Source organism: Gekko japonicus, unplaced genomic scaffold (genome assembly GCF_001447785.1).
Source record: "Gekko japonicus isolate JY-2015 unplaced genomic scaffold, Gekko_japonicus_V1.1 scaffold46, whole genome shotgun sequence".
NCBI classification, from domain to species: Eukaryota; Metazoa; Chordata; class Lepidosauria; order Squamata; family Gekkonidae; genus Gekko; species Gekko japonicus.
In genome coordinates, this window is record NW_015169173.1 from 986488 (window position 1) to 1007724 (window position 21237).

The following is a 21237-nucleotide window of genomic DNA, read 5'->3' on the forward strand; positions in this document are numbered from 1 at the left end:
TAAAGGAACAATGGGAACAACCCATGGAGATGTCCTCCATCTCAGAGGGAGAAGATGTTGTTCACACAACTGAGACAACCTGGCATTGTATCCAAAGGATCTTTAATAACCATCCTGTTATTGACAGCTAAGTGTGTACTCCCAAATTATGCAACACTGCGTGGGCAAACAGATTTCAGACTGCCTGAGAAAAATGCCCTCTCCCTTCACCAAGGACTACATTGTGCTCTATAAGAACAGACATCAGTAGAGACAAATTATCCTTTCACCAAGGAGGAGACATGGGCTGAGGGTTTTGCAGATAGGACATCACCACAGCAGAGATAGACAGCCTGGAGATGAGAGAGGGAAAGACATAAGTAGAGCACAGTCCTACTATTACTCTGTCAATAGCAACCAAGTTTTGATATCAACAAAATGAATTATGAAATATGAAGGAAGGACCTCAAAATGCATTTCAGCTCTAAGAACCTTTATAAGATAGGTTTGCCAAAAACCTTTGCCATACTACATGTTACATATTGAACGATCAATTTCTTGGCTTCTACTTTGATCATTCTTCCCTTATGAAAGTACTATGTACTGCTGCCCTTAGGAGGTGTGCACACTCACGCAGGGAAGACCATTGTAAGTAAGAGATGAAAGGTGCCACAGAAGGAGGGAGGCCCAGTTGTAAAGGGGGGCATGGCTCAAGTTGGCACAGCATGACCTACACAAAAGGAAGTAGAAATAAATATTCTTTGCAGTGAGACTGTGGTTGCACAGAAGAGTAGACTATATAGGGGCTTCCAGGCATACCTGCATATAGAAGGTAGCAGAAGGGTACCTCATGTTTTACAGTTGCTTCAAAAAGAAAATGTAGTGCTGACTGCCAAATGGACATTGCATTTTTACATGGTTTTAACTCCCTTAGGTATTTATGAAAGATAATACCTTCTCTTTACTCAGTAGTAGTGATGAGAAATTTAGCCAGGAATTAATAAGATGGTGAAAGAAATGAATAGTTGTCTTACATGAAGCTGCTCATCATCTGTTTGGTGTCTTCTGAGCTCCTCGAGTTGGCAAAGCTTATAAATGAGCAGTAGACAGCAATCCATGCACACCACTTGAGCTGCAAAAACCCATGGGGTAAACTCTAAGCTGCGGTGGCTCAAGTGGTTAAGACGCTAAACTGCAGGCTGTGGAAGGTTGGTAGTTCAGCAGTTCGAGACCCGAGTGTGCCGCATGACGGAGTGAGCTCCCGTCTCTAGTTCCAGCTCCTGCCAACCTAGCAGTTCGAAAGCAAGAAATTGCAAGTAGATAAATAGGTACCACTTTGGTGGGAAGGTAACAGCGTTCTGTGCGCCTTGGTATTTAGTCATGACGGCCACATGACTACGGAAATGTCTTCGGACAGTGCTGGCTCTTCGGCTTTGAAATGGAGATGAGCACCACAACCCTAGAGTTGGATTCGATTGGCTTTCGAGCAAGGGAACCTTTACCTTTACTTTTACATCTCCACTACAGGTATAAAACTATCAAAAACATTCACCCTTGCTTATCTAGTGAAGACAGGAACTGATTTCGGTTTTAAAGAGGGATAGTTTCGCTAGACCAAGCTCACTCAAACTCAGTGGCCACACAAATGATAAAATATACCTGACTTTAGAAAATTGTATGTGTGCTATGTGTTATCAAGTCACTTCTGACTTACAGCAACAAACTAGGAACGTATTAACAGTACACCCATAGCTCTCAAATGATAAGATGAACACATGATCCCTGGGCACTGAACCTGGGGTGTTCAATGTGTTCACAAGTAGCACAAGTAAAACTTACAGTGACTTGAGAACTCAAGGGGAAAAAAGCATGCAACTGTATGCGTTTGTAATCTCATTTATGTCAGAAAAACCAATGACAACAGAGAACCCAAACAGAGAGATCAGGAATTAATCAGATGTTCATGTAGTAACGCACAAATTCAAATAGGTATCAATATATCTAATTTTCAACATGATTGGAATGTGCCCGAAGGCATAATCTTCAAATTTAAGGACAAGAAAGAAAAAATTGATACTGCAGGAAAGGCATTGGAGTTTTTGCAGCATCATAATCTTGGGGCTGCAGCCCCCCAAAAAGCTCATCAGTTGAGAAAGAAAAAGGATAGATGTTGAGTTGTTATTGTTTCTAGAAAGCCATATGAGTATTAACTATTTCTTATATTGTTCTTTATTAAGTCAAATGCGCAGGTGTTATCTATTGTTTCGATTACAGGATGAAGACCATGATTGACCACATACAATGAACTTTAATCGAACTTTAAGCTAGAAGCTAATTTTATAAGCATTATGTATGATCACCATCTCTTGGGTTTTTAGTGGGTTTTCTTTACTTTTTCCCTTAGATTGTAGTCCCCTCCCTATTTTCGTTGTAGTTTTTAGAAAATGCAATGAATTTTTTTTTTCTCAACATGATCACATCTGTGGCTATTTAAATCTGAAGACAGGAGCCATGAACAATCAAGACATGTTTTTCTATAAACCTGAAAAAGACCCAAGTTTGCAAAAAAGCCCTGAAATCTAAAAAACAAAACAAAAACACTGAGGGTTTTGTTTTTTTGTTTTAAACCCAGTAATAGACCCTTTAAATAATAACTGCTTGAAGAAACAAATGCCCTCTGTGGCCAACGCTGGGCAACCACAACAGCACTGTTAGGTCAAGCCTTGGTTTCGGTCAGTAAAAGGCATGGGGAGGAGGCCCCTTCCAGGGCTGTTTGGCCTTTTAGGAAGGACTCACTGGGGGCAGGCCTGGCAGCAACCACCAGGCAAATTGCTACCACACAATTTGCATGACTTACCCAGACCTGGCTGCTTGCTACTGTTCAACAGCAGCCACCCCATGAAAACCAGAGTGAGCTAATGGTCAGTGTGTCAGATTGGGATGGGGGGAACCTGGTTTGAATCCCCACTCTGCCACAGAAGCCTGCTGTATGACCTTGGGCCAGTCACACACTCTCAGTCGCAGCTACATCACAGGGTTGTTGTGAAGATAAAATGGAAGGGGATGATGTAAACTGTTTTGGGGGCATTGTGTGGAGAAAGATGGGTATAAATGAAGTAAATATAGCTGAAGATAGGCGGGAGAGATAAAATGTAGGTTGGTCGGTGGGGGGGCAGGAGAGAAGGAAGCAAGGAATGGTGAGCATATGGGGGCTGCCTGGAGAAGAGAAAGAAGAAACAGTGTTGTGTAGGGGAAACTGAGCTGCCACTTGCAAGTCCTTGCAGGTTCCCCATCACACAACTGGGCCTGGCCCAGCTGCCCACACCATGCAACTTGGTCAGACATTTCCCAGGGAGAGGCTACCAGGGGTAGGGAAGGAGGGAAAACTGAAGACAGGTGTGTGTGTGGGGGGGGAGACAAAGATCGGTTCACTGGTGGGTGGAAAGGGAAGAAAGAGGCAGAAAAGGAGGATAGGATATCAGGGTTTTCAGGGAAGGGAATGAAGAAACAGTGGGAGGGCAAAATGAGACCCCGCCCATGTCCATGTGGTCCTCTGCTTGTTTTAATTATTTGCAATGGTTAAGATACAAAATGCATTTTTATGGAGTTTTACTTTAAATAAAGCACAGCTGGGGTTGAATGCTTTTTTATAATATGTCTATATGTAATCACAGGAGGTCACCTTTTTGGCACACACTTTGATATTAAACTGGATATAGCAGTTTTGTAGTGCCCTTAGCATAATTTAATTTTAACCTCTATGGTGATGAGAACAGTGGTAGTTATTGCAGGCAATCTTAAGAAAGGGTTTATCTAGATACCATAATAGTTATGTTTGGCACATGTAGACAAACCTATCAGAAGCCAGCTATCTTTTAGGGTGGCGAAACATAGGCCCAAAGACCAAATTGGATTTTTCTATGTAGTAAAATAATATGAAACAATACAAAGGGCCCATCTCTCCCCCATACATATTTACTGTTGTTGTACACATCTGAACTAAAATGATGCAGATGGAGGAGAATTTGTATACAAAGGAGCAAGCATCTATGTCTGCATAAAGATGTGCACATCTTTCCCCCCCCGCCCCCCTCAGTGCACCACATTGATCAGTTGGAAGTTTGCTACATAGCCTTTTGAGGGAGAAAGATTCTTCATCCTAGTTGCAAGATGGTCAGTGTGGTACAGTGGTTAGAGGACTGGACTAATATCTGGGAGACCAAAGTTCACATCCCCACTCTTCCATAGAAATTTGCTGGGTGACGTTGGGCTAGTCATGCACTCTCAACCTAATCTATCTCACAGGGTCGTGGGTAAGGGTAAAATGCAGAATGATATCAGGCACTCTGAGACCCCATTGGGGAGAAAGGTGGGGTATAAATTAAGTATATAAATAAATAAGGGAAGGGATGAAGTTAATACAGCTTGGCTAGCTAGTGCAATGTGCTCCTTTACCCCAGAGCATACTAAAGCGATCGAAGTGTACAGCCACATAATATCTCAGTCCATATATATGCTTCTACCACCCTGTTCTGTATGTCTCCATACCCTCTCCTATCATAGATTTTACAGTGAAAAGGACAATATAAAGACAACAGAAAAATCACTGTTAATTACCAAATCCAATCCATTTTATTATTCTTGGCTAGACAGAATATGTCTTAGCAGTTTATCTAACTGCTCAACTGAAAACCCCAAATAACAGGAACACTGTTCCTGCTTTAACACTATGGTCGAATCTGTATTTGCATTTTAAATCATTTTCATGCTGCTGTGACGCCGTCTTTCTCTATGCTTGTTTGAATGTTGTTTGGAGAAGGTTCTTTTAAAGCAGTGTGGAGGTGCAATGACAGTGGAGCCGCCCCAAAGGATGATAAACATATGTGGACTTGCGGAAAGTATACTAGCACTGTTGAGGTGTGAAAATGACACCAAATGTAGACAGCTTTTTTGAAGATGGAGTCAAAAGGCTGGGACACTGGTGGGAAAGACAAATGCAGATTCCGCCTATGTTACACTGACAAACCTTTAAAGAACATCAAGCTGGTTATGTGCCCTCATTTTGCCAATAAGTAAAGGAATTAGGAGCAAAGACTATTTTACAGGGCAACAATTCCACTCAATGGAGGTTACTATTTACTTGAACAAAATTATTTTAATCTTGTTTCTTTACTTTCATCATTACCTGGCTTATTTTGCAGACCTAAAACCATCAGTGTTACTGTTTTCTGTTTTGTTACATTTTAATACATACCTATTATAGTGAAAAATATACATGACACACTATATAAACATATCATACATTCTGCTGCTCCCTCATGTGCATTCAAGAAACACATCGAGGCTGCAACTAGTAGGAAGTTATTCACAGCTGCTGAAATCAATGGGGCCTTGAATTCGTGGTTACATCCATGTTGGATTTTATAGTGAAAAAAAGCTGGCTTTCACAGGACTTGAGCCTAGGCCTATAATGCACAATATTCAGCCAAGAAAGCAGTGCTCCTGCTCAGACATCAATCCATCTTCTATCTCAAATTGCACCTACATGAAGGACACTTGAAGCACAACTAGCACTGAAGAGGGATCCAGATATCTCTGCTGAAGGTAGTGGGCCTATTATAGAAATATATAAAAACATTTTCTACATGCTCAGATTGCTTTATTTTGTCACAACAAGTCAGCTCCCCCAATGGACTGTAAAAGTACACCTCTCTGTGTGGAATGTGATGATGCAAACACTGCCACACCTATTAGTGTCTGTGATGTAATGAGCATTACAGCCTGCTCTGGCAATTGTGTAAAGGTTCTGACTTCTTTAGCTACCCTACATCATTGGAATATTCACATAGTTTTGTGCTTTTTAAGTGATTAAATTAAGACCTCCTCCTAATTTAGCAAAAAACCTAGCACTTTATTAAGCTATTTTTTTTAAAGACAAAGTCAAATATACAGATCTACTTTCCAGTCCTGAAGGGCACAGATCCCTTGACTGACAACATCCACCGGCAACAACACCTACACCCACTCCCTCCTCCTATATAGCGTGGACTGGATATCACTACTGCCTTTGAATTGAGACTAGAGGCTGGAGTTCACGTTGATCGTGAAGATAAGTCCCTCAGACTCACGTCGCTTCTTGCCCTTAGATCCTCCCTTTCCCACGACGTGTCACTGCTCTGTTTATCCCAACACTACTACTTTCTCTTGGCAAGGTAAATTGCTTCGGCTGTCTTTTCCGCCCTTTCGAATCCGTTGCCATAGCGATCTCATGGCCTTTCCTTCATGAGCCTCAGCGCCCCCTTTCGTATCACTACAATCCTTCAACGCCGCACGGTCTCCTTTCGTGCTGTACAGGTCTTGTTCCCTTGCCGGGGCGTTGCCTCAATCATACCGAAGGCCCGGTCATTGGTGACCTGAGCACGCGGTTAGGGCCGCCGCGGGTCCGCCATGTTTGTTACTGGACATCGCGCAACCCGTCCCAAGCGGCTCCAGAGAGCCTCTCCAACTTCTGCTGCCTTTCAGCGCGATGGGGGGGGGGGGGCCCGCAACGGGGGGGGCAACAAATGCAGTAACACCGCAGTGCTCAAAATATTTAGTTCCAAAAAGATTACGCGAACTCTGATTGACGAACGCTTATGCTGGTCCTGTTTTATTTTGCTTCCTCGTCCGTACTGATTCAGGTAACTGTGGGACTGTCTTTTCTTGGGAAATATCCGCGGTTGCTCTACTGAAAGGCGAAGGAGGGAGAGGAGACCCGCGGAGAACAAGCGGAACTAAAGGCACTGCGCCCAGTAGCTATGCGCTCTGAGGAGCCAATGAGGATGAACTTTGTGCTTTTTCTGTAATTTTTTCCCTCGCTTGTTGTTTCGGTCCGGTTTGCAGTAAGCATTAAAGATTTAAGATATAGTAAGAGGTTTTACGTAAGGTTAGCAATCCCTATTAAATGAGACTTGGGTCTGTTGGAAAATCTCTATAAAAAGGCAATAGGGTTGGCCTCAACTGGTATAGATTGAGAGTTTTAAAGAAAATTGGGGGAGAGAATTCTCAGGGATTTCTTGAAAATATAAGAAATCCTAGATATGTATAAGTGGTTTATTCTACAAAAATGTCACTAACTAGTTTGGAGCGGAATGGTGGAAAGAGGATCTAGTCGACTGACCAAATATTAAGGCAACATAAAGTAGTCTAGAGTGGGTACTCCTTTGCCAATTTTGCTTTCTAGAGATGCACTGTCTCTAGTTCTATTTACCATTGTAAGGAAAATTGTAACTTTGTTGGGTTTAGAGCTGAGGATTTATTTCTGTCTGTGTTCTATCCCTGTGGTGTTCCAAGATGAAAAAACTACCAGAAGCAAAACATTCCTAACCCTTCAATCCAGTTTGGGATATTCCTGGTTCATGAAACTTTACAGTGGATGTTGCTGTGTCATCAAATGTATGGGAGCATCACTCACAGCATATGTGTGAAACACATTACTTCATGATGGCTTTTCCAGAGCCAAAACCAAAGAAACCTGAACTGCCTAAGAAACTGCTGGGCACATTGCAATGTAAACAGGGAGCTGTCAGAGCTGTAAGGTTCAATGGTGAGTGCATCCTCAATCCTGCACAGTGGACATTGGTACATAATTATTAGGGCTAAAGAAGCTGGGAAAGAGAGCCCTTGTTTTATGATCTTCAAGGAAACTGGGATCTATTGTGTGACATGGCCCCAGTTTTTTTTAGTGATTTGTTAGATCAAGAAAGTTATTGCAGTGGGTGTGGGGAGGTGCTGAGAAAAGGTTTTTGACTGCATGGGAATGGTGCGGTCAGTGTAACTCAGATGGATAATATCACAGGCTGGAATGTGACTTGTGGTGTTCTTAGTAATAACAGCTGTGGAAGCACTGCTTGTTGGGAGATGTAGATGTCTGGTAGCACAGAAATCAGGAAGTAGAAGGGAGGAGATTTGGCCTGGGCCTAGTTTATTTTACTAAGTGATGCTGCATTTGTTTTGTTTTGCTTGTTTAACTTAAACAATAAATCTGGTTTTGCACTTAAATTGTACTCAGTAGTTTGATACAACAGTAGTGTAGTGATTCTTAGCCTTTCTTCTTCTCTTTTTCCCCAAGTGGATGGGAATTACTGTCTCACTTGTGGCAGTGACAAGTCACTCAAGCTCTGGCACCCCCACAAAGGGACTCTCCTCAAGACATACAGTGGCCATGGCTATGAGGTACTGGATGCAGCAGGGTAAGAGATGGGAGATAGGGATCAACTTCTGTTACAAAAGGAAAGAACATTTGCTGTGGAACACCATTCAGAAAAACTGAGATGTTAAACAGTCCCCTTGTTTAGGTTAAGTCACAACTTTTGTCCTTTGTCTGGACCTTTGAGAGGACAGGGCTGTGTATAAAAAGTTGCACTGTTAAAAAGCTGAATTCTCTGAGTTGTATGTATTGGGCAACTTAAGCAGATGTACATTCATAGGCTTGGATCCTTCTTAGAATTTCCGCAGGTGCACAGAGAGGAGGTAGGATGATTTTCACTAGTGCCCCCACTCACCCATATGAAACATCAGATTCACCTGTCTCCCAGGAGCAGCATTTTTATGGTTGTTTTGGTCTGTTGCAGAAGGAAGGAATCTGCAAAAATCGCATCCCTCTTTGTACCTGAAGAAATTATAGGCAGGATCCAATCTCTATTCTTATTTTGAAAAACAGGTTCTATTCCTGCTATTTACCAGGTGAAACAGCTGCAAAAGTGGGTGGGACTGTTGTAAGGCAGGGCTGCCCTGATTCATACAAGTGAGTTTTCTACTCAGGGAACAGGAGGATTGGTAAGCACCTGGAATTTCCTTAGTCATTGTTGGATCTGTGTTGCACACCTGTGTACCTAGCCCTACTTTCTCAGTTCTTCCTTAGGAGGGAGGGCTCCATCTCCTGCAGGAACCATTGGGGGGTTTCTTACCCTCCTGTGGCAGCCATTTTGGGATGGCACTCATCACCCCTTCTCAAAATTCCAAACAAGCTTGCAGGCTCAAAAGGTCTGGGACCCCTGCCCTAATGCTACCCACTGATCGCCAAAAAAGAAAGTCCTATTTTGCCTTGAAAACTAACAAACTAAATTTAACAAGCTTGATTAGGTTGAGTCTGTGTCATCAGATACAGTAAAGTGAACTTTCGCTATGCAAGATTCACCAAAAGAAAAAAATATGTGAACAGTGTGTTAAAATGCCTGGTTTGTAATATAACTGTTCTCTTCCCTCTGTGGGCCCCTCTATATACACATTCAAATCTATTTTTCCTACTTTTGTGACTTTTAAAAAATGGAATCTAAGTGTCTCTGACAGAATTCTGCACCTACTGCTGAATTCTGTGCTCTCTCAGTTCAGTTGAGAGAGCCCTGGGTCTTGACATCCCTTGAATTAGAGTAGGAGATGTGGAAGCCCAAGAAATGACATTTCTGTTGCTGCTGTTATCCCTCATCTGTTTCTCTTCTCCCATAGGTCATTTGACAACAGCCAGCTTTGCTCATGCGGATCAGACAAGACTGTTGTGCTATGGGATGTGGCAAGAGGGCAGGTGATTCGCAAGTTCCGTGCCCATGCAGGGGTAAGACTTGTTCTGTCCTTTTTGGGTTTCAGGGAAATGTCTCCACTCTTATTCATAACAAAGTGAATTCCTCTGGACTTGCAATGAGGGTTAATAGCTCTGTACTCTGTCTTGCTAGATCAGGCTGTGTTAGTGACTTTGTCTCTTTGAAAGCCATCGTCTCAGGAAGCACATGACATAGCTGACCCATTGTCCATTATCATGGGAGAGGTGTGTATGGAGGAGATAGAGAGTTTTAAGGACAACTTAAACCTTTTGTGGGATTGCCAGGCTACTTAAACTGAGAGACTTGGACAGTGAAACTGAGCATGTAGGTGCAGAGGGCAGGGGCTGTGACCATCTCCCCCACAAAAAAGATACCAGCTGTTTTGCTAGTTGAGGGTGAAATTAAATAAAAGTTACTCTGTGTTGTCTATGAGAGTACTTTGTGTGTCAGTATTGTGGGATGGGAGTAATACTGGAGGCTAGAGCTCTGTGGAAATAACACAAGTATGAAGGGTTGAAGTGATCGGTGAGAAGGCGAGTAAGAAATAAGTTTTACAAAAGGTCATGCTCAAAAGCATACTTGAGTCAGATTCCCAGGATGAGGAAGTTTATATGTAGCCTTTGGGAAAGCACTTGTCCCTAATCTCTTCTTTCTGTCTGTTATTGGGCAGAAGGTAAACTGTGTCCAGTTCAGTGAAGAGGCTATGATCTTGTCAGGTAAGGAATGCTTATTTTCTTGCCAGTTGTTTCCAGATAATTGGTTTTCTTGTTTTACTTAGTTGGGTTTTTTGTTTGTTTGTTTGCTGTCTTGCAGGATCTATTGACTCCAGTATTCGCTGCTGGGACTGTCGTTCACGCAGACCAGATTCCATCCAGATACTTGATGAGGCCAAAGATGGCATCTCCAGTCTGAAAGTGTCAGATCATGAAATCCTTACAGGATAAAGAGAGGTAAGGTGGAAGAGGTATCTGGAGCTGGAGAAGACAAACTCCGTGCTCTGCTGAGCTCAAGCCAAACTCTCATGGAGCCTATCAAGCACTCCCAACCTTTTTGGCTCATCTGTAGTGGGCTATGAGAATGACCCGTATGACCACTATTGGAATACAGCATTCAAAACATTATCTTTTAACATTAAATCCTGTAGCGTGTACAGATTTGAGAATTTTTGCTTACTTTTTATGCAGGTCAGTTGCTACTAAATGCTTAGAAATCAGAGGATACAAGTTCACATCAGTGAACATCTTTCATGTTTTTGCTGCTGTATTTTTTTGTTACATTCCATTCCAATAAAACTTTGCTTTTAAATTTTTGTTCATATAATAAAACTTTTAATACGACAAGCTCATTTAAACACAAAGCTTGATCCAATCCACCATCGGCCCAGCAGCTGCATGACAGGCCTAGTTTCCCCCTCTGTCCACTGTCAAAAACAAATTACTTCCAAATTTTAGTTGACAGTACATGGTATTTGTGTACCAAATAGTCTCAGTTTTGTCACTTTCGTCCATCTCCAGGAAGTTTCTCCTTGTTTTCATCTCTTCACCCATATCCCCTAAAAATTACATGTCATCAATTTTCTGTTTACTAACAATATAGCTATTATTTGGTTTACTTCTTATTCTTAACAGTAATATTTTTGTACAGTCCTTCTAGTAATAGTAAACAGCCTAGTCCTTGGAGCAAAAATTTTGCTTCCTGGAATGCGCTTTGTTTCTTGTCTTCTGCTTTCAGTTTTATCTATTCATTCTTATCCTGTTCTGCTTTGCCATTCATGACAGAGTAGAAAGTTTTCTGTATGTTCAGTGTTCCCTAGTATCAAACCTGTGCCCTGCCCCAAATGTACATGCTTAGCTGAAGTCCCCACCATGAGGTAGTGAGAGAAGAACCGAGCAAAAAATTAACAATCCTTTGGCATTCCTTAGTAGTCATTTAGGGGCTCTCTATCAGTAGGGCCTCACTCCTGCCAGGCCAGCTTTGGAAAATACCTTTTACTCATGTGAGGAATGATTTGAATTGCAGTTTTAGGTGATCAGGGGAATAGATATTTTCATTCAGCAAGTGCTGCTGGTCCCTCTTCTTAGTCCCCCTGGGGCCTTTCCCCTTAAACTGCTCAAAATGTTTAAATTGCTCAGAATATTTTTTCTCCAAACACACTATCTCCACATGTAGAATTTTTGCAAAATTTGCAATTTATACACACTTGTATAAAGGATGCAAACAGTAAATACATATGGCTCTTCCCCCATCTCAACAATTAGGGTCTGTAATATTAGAATCAGAGGGCTTACAGTACAGAATTTACTGCCCTGGTTGATTAGCGATGACTCCCTCTCCTTTCTCAGTTCTGTAGATGGACGTGTCCGACGTTATGACTTACGCGCTGGAGAGCTGTGCTCAGACTATATGGGAAGTGAGTGTGCCGAACTCCATCTGCAAATCTGGTGCCTTGTTAGGCGTCTCTGACTCTCCATGTTGTAGAATTGACACTGGCCATTTCTGTTCAATAGACTTGGTACAGATTCAGCTTGAAGGATTGTTGTGAAGCCACATCTTTGATCTTCGGTCACATGTTGTTCATCGACTCCAGTGGCAGGGCAGAATGCAGCTGACTTGATCCCTGCAAGTTGCTATCCCTGTCTGTCTCCCTTTGGAATTGTCAGCATTGGGCAAAATGCCATCACAGTCCTAGGAGCACATTACAAAGACTTTGCTCATCCTCTTGCTCCTCCCTACACACACACTTGAAATGATGGAATCCAGCACTGCTATCTTATTACTACAGGTCCCATCACGTGCGTTTGTTTCAGCAAAGATGGACAATGTATGCTGGCTGCTAGTTTGGACTCCACGCTACACTTGTTGGACAAGGACACAGGCGAGATGCTGGGAGAGTGAGTAATAAATGCAGCAACCCCATTGTTGTCAGGGCAGGATATAGGGATCATATTAATCCAGTGCTGAAAGATTTGCACTGCTTTTTCTAAATAAACCAATAATAAATATTGTGATTCTGGTCTAATGTTGTTCCCCAAGTATCTTGACTCAAGGAAACTGCAGTTGTACCAGATGGGCTGCTGGGGAGAGCCTGGCTGTTCTGTATGGGAGAAATGTTCTTCTCATTCTCTTCTGAATCCCCCCCCCCCAAAAAAAAATGTCTCTAGATACACAGGCCACAAGAACGTAGCCTACAAGATGGACTACTGCCTGAGATACGCATATTGGGAGCTGCTCTGAGGATGGCAAAGTGTATTTCTGGGACCTGGTTGAGGTGAGCATAATTGCCCAGGGACATCGTGTGCATTCTTCACAGGCACCCCTGTGATTTCTCTTTGCCTCATGCCAGCAGACCTATAGATATCATTGTGTGCTATGGAATCTATAGAGAATGAATTCCCCTCAGGTGGACAGGGTAATATTTAACCCTGGAGAAAGAAACTGACAGTCTCTCCCCCCACACTACCCATTAGTCATGGTCTGTGGAAAATGACACATTTCTACTCCTTAGCCTGGTTGAGAGAAGGAATAGTAGGTGGTTTGTCTGGCCTTAGCTGTCTTGGGAGGGCTGCTAACAACATAAGCAGGCTGGCAGCAGAGTTGGTGCAGAATATTTTTAATCCTAGGAGTTGCCAATCATCCACCTGTTGGGTTACAAAGAACTTTATTGTGGGTAAAGCCTTGCCAAATGCTCAGTTTTGATCGATGCAGGGCAAATAACATTTCGGTAGCCAGCGAGGTTCATGCACAAGTGTGCATCACTTCTGTTGCTGGGCATTTCTTTCCTTGTCATTGAATGTGTTAAACTTGGATGCTCCTTCCCAATCTTGCTTGTTCAGCGATAACAATGACTCTGCTTGGCTCTCTTCATTTTGTAAAATTATAGGGGGAAGAGAGAGGTGATAGTGTTGTGTGTCCTGGGCTTACTTTTGCCATGTTGAGCCTCTTGCAGCATTAATGGGTGGTGATCTCTTCTAGTGTGTAAGCAATGCAACCGCACTGTAGATGGGACTCTCAAGTTAAGTCTCTGTGAGAAAGGTGGACTATACATGAGGTAAATACTCCAGGTCTGGTGGCAGAGGGACTGGGGCATGTATATCCTCCAGAGTTCTTGTCTTCCTAATGTCTGCAACTGTTCTCTCTCATCATAGGGATCCCTGGCTACGAGCTCACCTGTGAGTAACAGTGCTGTCCAGTCTCTGTCCTTCCACCCAACTGAGGCTGGCTTGCTCACTGTGGCAGAGGGCCTTGTGCAGCTTTGGAGGGAGGAGTCGTGCATGGCAGAGGAGGAAGGCCCGCCTGCTCGATCTTCATCGCTAGCTCGATGGAACAGAGAACTCCAGATGCAGGGATTTGAGATGCTCTAACATACCTTTCATGCGAAGCATCACATTGTGCTCAACTGTCTCTGGAAAGGGGTGTAGCATCAGACTAGGACTATTCACACACTAGACGTCACGTCTTCAAGAGGGCTAGCCCTTTTATGCCTTTTGGTGGTTTAAGAAGAGAGGCTTCTTTCTCTGCTAAAGTTGAAATATGTCCTACCTCTTCGGGCTGTCACTTTGCAATTCCCTGTATTACAACTACTAATTCAAGCGTAATGTTCCACAAGGGTAGCCATGTTAGTCTGTTACAGGAAAATTGACCAGGAGCCCAGTGGCACCTTAGACACTAACAGTCTAAATTCCTGTATAAGCTTTTGTGGCTCAGAACTCACCACCAAATGTGATAACATGACTGTGACTCAAGACAGCTTATGCTGAAATATATATTATTAGTCTTCAAGGTAGCACTGGGCTCCTGCTTAGTCCCTCTTTGTGATGGGTTTTATTCTTGAGTCATGCTGCAGCAAAGTAACTTGGTTAAAGTCAAAACACAGAAGCCCTATTAACTAGGTTAATACAACTAACAGTACACATGCATTCCTTTGTATGACTTTTCACAATTCATGAGTTTAATATGCTAGAGAATGCAAGAGTTGTGTTTCAGCTGCAGCTGCTTAGAACCATCCCTTTCATTAAATGGTTGCGGTATTAAAATGGGCAGAAGGAAACAACCTCTGTGCTTTGGGTACTTGGGTACACACCATGGTGTAGTTTTCTGCATAATTTTAAATGTATTGTCTCAGTGCTACAGATAATTTTGCTGTGTTAATATGCTACATTTTTGTATTTTAACAATACTAATCAAAAATCAAACTGTTCATGGGGCAGAGAATAATTTTTCTGTGGTGGAATTCAAATCCTTCCTGTTTCCCACGTGAGGTAGTGTGGAGATGACAGGGATGTCTTCTATTAATCTGTAATTGTATATTTTCCCTTGCTTCACAAAAAATCCTGGAGGTGTTCTTCTCTCTTCCAGGCTTTCCCTCTGCCAAATGTGTTGTCTGAGTGATATGGTTGGAGTAGCCATACTTCCTTCCCTGTGTGCATTTGCCTGTCCAAAGGGTATGAATTTGCAGGAAAGCATTCTTCTGCCATCTGTAGTGTTCCCAGGTGTGTGGGAATTAGAGGGATTCCACATAGAGTGATGGGTCCTGTGCTTTTGTTCCTTCCCATGTTTTATAGGTGGTGGGGATATGATGGGAGGCATGCCAGCTTCCATATGTTGTGCTTCATCAAAACATTATCCCACCTTTCTTGCCACAAACAGTAACTCAAGGAGGCATACAAAGCTAGCAAACCAAGAATATCCACAAATTTTAAAACACTGTAAAAATTTAATCGGCACCACAGGATAGATCTCATTCTTTAGATTCCAGGCAATCCACTACAACTTTCTGGGTACACCCAATGGAAAAAAAATACTAACACTATTTCATCTCAGTACCTTTTAAACAGTCTCCAGGTGCAAGGTGCCAAAATAATATAGAATGGTCTGTGTAAAAAGCTGCCTAAAGATACCTTCTGGCCACAACTGAAACTCATCCCAGCAACTACCGGCCAGAACTCTGAGAACATTCTTTGATTGTCATGAAGAAGTAGTGGCATCCCAGATCAAAAGAAATGTGAACAATTTTTTCAGCGTTTTCTTCTAAAATACTGTGAGCAGCAGGTAGGATTTCTCACTTTCTGCAAAGTACCCAGTAGAACCACAGCAGCACAAGTATGGCCTTTGATACCCGTTGGTGCCCCATGCAAAATGGGAACGGCGACACCACAAGCTCACTGGGCCCCTTTCTAGTTTCTGTTTTGCATTTTTAGCCTGCCCTGGAACAGCAGACACTGTGTGTGTGTGTGTTTTTTTCTCCTATTCCATTTTGCCTTGTGAGGTGGGTTAGGCTTAGAAAGAGCTGGGCCCAGGCCATGGCCCAGAAGGGTTTTGAACCGAGTTTTCCTTGGTCTCAGTCCAACACTCCAGCCACTGCACCACACTAATGCTCTTTTCAGATCTCTGAGTTTCATCAAATGCCCAGTTTTGTAAACTGCCAGTATTGACCATAACTCAGATACACAAACATCAGAAACAGCAGATTGTAAAATTATTAGATTAACAGCTCATCTATAACCCATCAGTGTTTTCAAAGACACTGTTCCTAGTAGAAAACCTGTATTTGGGGAGCTGTATGTAAGGTGGAAAGCAAGTTGGATGGCTTGGCAGAATTTAAGGAAGGAAATACAATTTGGGGGAACCTGAACTTTGACACGAATAGGAATTTCCATTTCAAAGGAAAGTGTTCAAAAACAGCTGAGTTGTTATAGAATCTGATTCCTATTGGTAATTTTCTTCTTCTGAACCTAGCCAGTTTATAGTTTCCTCTGCTGTACTGTATTTTTAATTGTTGTTCTACATTGATAGTGCCACAGATGGTTGTGTTTTTCTTGTAATCGTTTAGGTAATGTATCTAGGTTCAGAGCCGCATATGACAAGGTAACTTATTTTATGTTAGCAGGTATCCCAGCATAGCCTATATGCTTGCACAACAGTGGGCCAGAAATTAATCACAGGTGGCACAACTGGACAGCTCAGCGGATTGCAGTATACCCTGGAAGGAGCTTCCTGGCATGTTTCATCACATTGTTTGAACCAGTTCTCCAGGGTTGGGAAAACAGTGCTGTCCAGTCAATGTCATTGTTCTCAACTGGAGATACTTCATTCCAGGGACATCTACATAGCACCTTGGCTTTTAGACAAAAATATTATTCCTTAATTTAAAAAGAAAAGTGTGCACATTTTAAAATAGCATAAATTAAAAATAAAATTGGTTATTCCAGTGTTGAATTAATGACAATGGTTCAAATTTTAAGAGCAGCTGAAATATACTTGGCAACAGCCAGAGTGATGAGAATTTCATTTGCAGACTGGAGATTATGTGATAATCATCTGGACTGTTGGGGAACGTTACAAGAAAGGGGGTTATCAGAAGAGCTCTTAATTTACCATAGAATTTTCATGAAAGTTTTCAGGGATCCGAAAGCCCTGTGGACAGATCCTTTAGCCATATGAAGTCTTAGAGAATCTATCACATAGGTCTAAAAATTGTAGAAATGATGCCACACATCTGGGAGTACCAAACAACGCTTAAAGAAAAGATGATTGGATGACTTCCATAGTGGACCCAGAAGCCTGGGTCTAAATGGGGACCCCATATAGGAGTTGGTGTGTAATTTTGCCTGAAACACCTGTACAATCGATGTGTCAGCTGCCAAGTGGATCTAGTACTTATTAAGATACAGGAGGAGTAAGGAAACCATGAGAGAGGCTTGAAATAGTAAACCTAGATAATTAAGCAAAGAAACCAACAAGAGTTATGCAAAGGATGTTGGGAAGAAACCAGTAGGCATGCAATTAACTTCTGCATAAACCTTGAAGTGCTATTAACACAGAGAGGGGGAATACAGCCTAGTTTTCCATGCCATTGCTCTGATCTGGGGTCTCATGCTAGTGTTCCATGTGCTGGAAAAGTGCAAAACCTACAGTAAGATACTTTTGGAACTCCAGCTTCTAGCCCTAGCTCTGTTGGAAACTGCCTCTTAATTCAGGTTATCTCCCCTAAGGAGTGTTACAGATTTGCCTTCACTCATCACCCGGGAACAAGAGGGGGATCAGCACCAAAGCCACACGACTTATCAACCTGCCCTCTTGTCCTTGTTACAGTCGATACTATTTTTAAATTGGATGACATTTTGCAGCCTAAAGAGCAACAGAGTTCAAAGGAATCAAAGGTCATTGGGCACTAGAGGAAGATCTATTGACTAGCTGGCAGCTATTGCTACAGAAGTGAACAACACAGAGAAAATTCTTCCCTCGCAGAATTCAAGAAGTGAGGCACAGCTACTGAAGGCCAGGGGTTGCCTTCCATACTCTCAAGGTGAGTGGCCAGTTTTCCCCCCAATTGCTGTCCAAACTTAGGGAATACTAAGAAGGTAACAAGGTTCACTCCAGGTTAAGGCTAGACAAAAGAAAAGGAGTCTCATATCTTTTTCTGTACCTCTAATAAAAGAATGGGTGGGTACAAAGGCTGGCTTCTTGCTTTTGAATCGCAGCAGAATGTTAAACAGTGCAGTTTGTGATGCTAGGACCACTGGGTTTAAGAGATCATTGCTTTTGTCTTGCCTCTTCGGAAAGTTCCAACAGCTGAAAAGGCGAAGAAGATGTGACCAGTGTCTGGATTCTGACACCAACTCTATCACTCAGTGTCTGCCTGCTCAATGTTTGGCACAGGCATGCTTCAAGCTCTGTAAAAGGTTCTGTTTTAGGGGGAAGCAGGTTATTAGGGAACCAGGAAAGAGAAAGACAGGCAGCCCACAAGCCCAAAACTGCTGCTTCCCAATAGCAAGGCAGAGATACCGGGTGGCAACTGAAGGTTACCTTTGGCCTCATGCCGATTGTCCTGTTGCTGTTCCAGGCTGTCTGCCCTACTGAAGACTCTTGTTCTGATGTCCGAGAAAGCAGCCAGCTGCACCAATGTCAGTCAGGGCCGTCAGGCTGTGAAACAGCTGCAGGCTGAGGCTGGGTTGGAGAGGATGAAGGTAATTGAGTGAGTCATAAATCCTACTGGGACTGGGGGTTTGAAAGAAAGAAATGGCACCCTCTGCTACAGCCCCACATGAAAGAGCAGAAAAAGTCAGCCCCCTGGGCTGCATACTCCTACATGGATAAAGATCCAGGATTCCTGGGATTTATGTCAGAGGAGCTAGGAACAATATGTTCTGCTACCAGCAGCTAGACGGGGTAGTTAGAAAATATACCCATCATTTTCCCTCTCCAAGAGGTAGGCTAGAACACAATGATCCTACATAGTGCCCAAAAAAATCAAAAGCCAGAGCCAATTTGCAGTCTAAAGGAAAGTAAAATTTAAGTCTCATTTATTTCATTTTGAAACAACTTAATTTGGATCACAATCAGTATGATTTGGCCAAGGATTCTACTTCCGGGGAAATTCCTGTTTGAATCCCAAGAGAATGCAACACCTATAACTTCTGTCCATCTCTCTTGTGACCACCTAAGGAGAAGGTAGCCCTGGGGACATCAGTCATGTCATTTGGGCTGGTGACAGTGAGGTGTGTGTGTCTATACTGCTGCATCATAAGAACAAATCTGAAGGAATAATCCCCCCTCAGAGAGAGCCATCCACGAGGAGGGATGCACTGGCTCTGCATCAGGAAGAGCTTCACCTCATCTGAGAAAACTTCTGTGAATTCAGTACAAGAGAGGGCCCTCTCATCCAGGGAAGCCGTTTTAGTTCACTTCCCATTCACTGCTGAAGTTACAAATAGGGCAGTATAAATCTGCAGAGGAGCTGTGTCAAAATCACAGCTTTCAGGAAACAATATAAATAACAATACACAGTGCTTGTGCTGTACCCTGGAACATCCCAAGTGCTTCACGTACATTATCTTGTAAGATAAATTTTATCTCCCTATTGCAGAGACGGGGGTCTGACAGTGAGAGGAAATAGTTTGCTTATGATCACTACATAAAGTTCTGACAGTGGTTAAATTAAATATAAAAGCCAAGGGCTTAAAAAGAAAATATAAATATACGTATCTTGATGTGAACAGACAGAAATTGTTGTGGAATGTATGTAATCAGCGGAGGCATTGTGATGATTGTGTGCTGGTTTCAAAACTTCCTAGAAACCATTATGGGGATCTCCTCACAAGAACATTCCTATCGGTTTTACAAAGACCTATTTACTATGGGAGAAACCTCTTTATCAGTGTCAAAATCCGAATTTTCTTCCCTTTCGCTTTCTGTACTGAGGACCAGCTCCTCCTTTTTGTTGTTAGAGGTGAAACTGAAACCAGGAACTTCCTGAAGCACAAGAAGCATCATGCAAGATCAGGTCATTAACAAAACTACAGCAAAGATCAGAATGAGGAGCCTGGTGATGAGGACTTCCAAGTCACCTTCCTTGCTAGATTACCAAATAAAACTCAGGAGTTCCAGTTCCCACCATGTGCTCTAATACTGCATTTCTTCCCCAACCAAGAATTAACCCCTGCCCCCCATTCCAGTAGGAATAGCTTAGAAAAACCTTTGTTTTCCTTGCAGGTGTCTATGGCAGCCAGTGACCTGCTGCAATATTGCCTGGAACAAGCAAAGAACAATCCACTGCTGACTGGCATCCCAGCCTCTTCCAATCCCTTCAAGGAGGAAAGGATGTGCACTATAGCATAAGTGAATTAAAGCAACCATCTGAACATGCTTCTCCAGACCCTGTATATAGTTGACCTACATGATTTCCCCAAATTGTTCAACACGAAGTAGGGCTACAGTTTTCCCTCCCCTAACCAGCAAATTGGACAATGCAGCTAGTATTGCTAATCTATATATCTAATTTCCAACAGATGGCGCTGTGTGCGGATGCTTAGTCCCAGGAAAAGGAAGCTCCCTCTGGCCCAGCAAGTTTTCTTACATATTCAGTAGTCTACCAGTGCCTGCAGAAAAATCCAAAAACTAGAAAAAACCCTTCAGGGACGGCTGAATTCCCCCCAAAACCTTTTGAAATGGCCTCTGCAGGGATCTGCTTCAGACACGAACTGAGAGAGAGGTTAGAACGTTCAGGGAGTACATTATCTTGTAAGATAAATTTTATCTCCCTATTGCAGAGACGGGGGTCTGACAGTGAGAAGAAAAAGTTTGTTTATGATCACTACATAAAGTTCTGACAGTGGTTAAATTAAATATAAAAGCCAAGGGCTTAAAAAGAAAATATAAATATACGTATCTTGATGTGAACAGACAGAAATTGTTATGGAATGTATGTAATCAGCGGAGGCATTGTGATGATTGTGTGCTGGTTTCAAAACTTCCTAGAAACCATTATGGGGATCTCCTCACAAGAACATTCCTATCGGTTTTACAAAGACCTATTTACTATGGGAGAAACCTCTTTATCAGTGTCAAAATCCGAATTTCCTTGCCTTTCACTTTCTGTACTGAGGACCAGCTCCTCCTTTTTGTTGTTAGAGGTGAAACTGAAACCAGGAACTTCCTGAAGCACAAGAAGCATCATGCAAGATCAGGTCATTAACAAAACTACAGCAAAGATCAGAATGAGGAGCCTGGTGATGAGGACTTCCAAGTCACCTTCCTTGCTAGATTACCAAATAAAACTCAGGAGTTCCAGTTCCCACCATGTGCTCTAATACTGCATTTCTTCCCCAACCAAGAATTAACCTCTGTCCCCCATTCCAGTAGGAATAGCTCAGAAGCAGCTTTGTTTTCCTTGCAGGTCTCT

At 42.6% G+C, this 21237-nt stretch overlaps 3 protein-coding genes across 6 annotated transcripts; 2 read left to right on the forward strand and 1 right to left on the reverse strand.

Annotated features, from left to right (window-relative positions):
- Positions 1-247: 247 nt before the first annotated feature.
- Positions 248-5392, reverse strand: WDR83OS (WD repeat domain 83 opposite strand). Its single transcript, XM_015415826.1, has 3 exons — positions 5387-5392; positions 1014-1111; positions 248-332 (listed from the first exon to the last, which is right to left on the reverse strand). Exons 1-3 carry the CDS (start codon positions 5390-5392, stop codon positions 266-268), a joined length of 171 nt encoding a protein of 56 aa, XP_015271312.1. The 3' UTR covers positions 248-265.
- A 1144-nt stretch (positions 5393-6536) lies between these two features.
- WDR83 (WD repeat domain 83) lies at positions 6537-13762 on the forward strand. 4 transcript variants are annotated; one of them, XR_001482648.1, is made up of 7 exons: positions 7319-7564; positions 8090-8210; positions 9466-9571; positions 10228-10273; positions 10371-10497; positions 11900-12448; positions 13703-13762. XR_001482648.1 is itself a non-coding variant. In XM_015415864.1 (6 exons), exons 1-6 carry the CDS (start codon positions 6615-6617, stop codon positions 12018-12020), a joined length of 549 nt encoding a protein of 182 aa, XP_015271350.1. In that variant the 5' UTR covers positions 6537-6614; the 3' UTR covers positions 12021-12484. The 4 variants fall into 4 exon arrangements, 3 of the variants coding, with proteins under 3 accessions (XP_015271350.1, XP_015271349.1, XP_015271351.1); XM_015415864.1 differs by lacking the exons at positions 7319-7564; positions 13703-13762 and adding an exon at positions 6537-6659 and having other exon boundaries at positions 8090-8193; positions 11900-12484; XM_015415863.1 differs by lacking the exon at positions 13703-13762 and having other exon boundaries at positions 11900-12484.
- A 4668-nt stretch (positions 13763-18430) lies between these two features.
- On the forward strand, positions 18431-20174 carry LOC107114377 (guanine nucleotide-binding protein G(I)/G(S)/G(O) subunit gamma-12-like). Its single transcript, XM_015415827.1, has 2 exons — positions 18431-18523; positions 20049-20174. Exons 1-2 carry the CDS (start codon positions 18431-18433, stop codon positions 20172-20174), a joined length of 219 nt encoding a protein of 72 aa, XP_015271313.1.
- The last annotated feature ends 1063 nt before the right edge of the window (positions 20175-21237 follow it).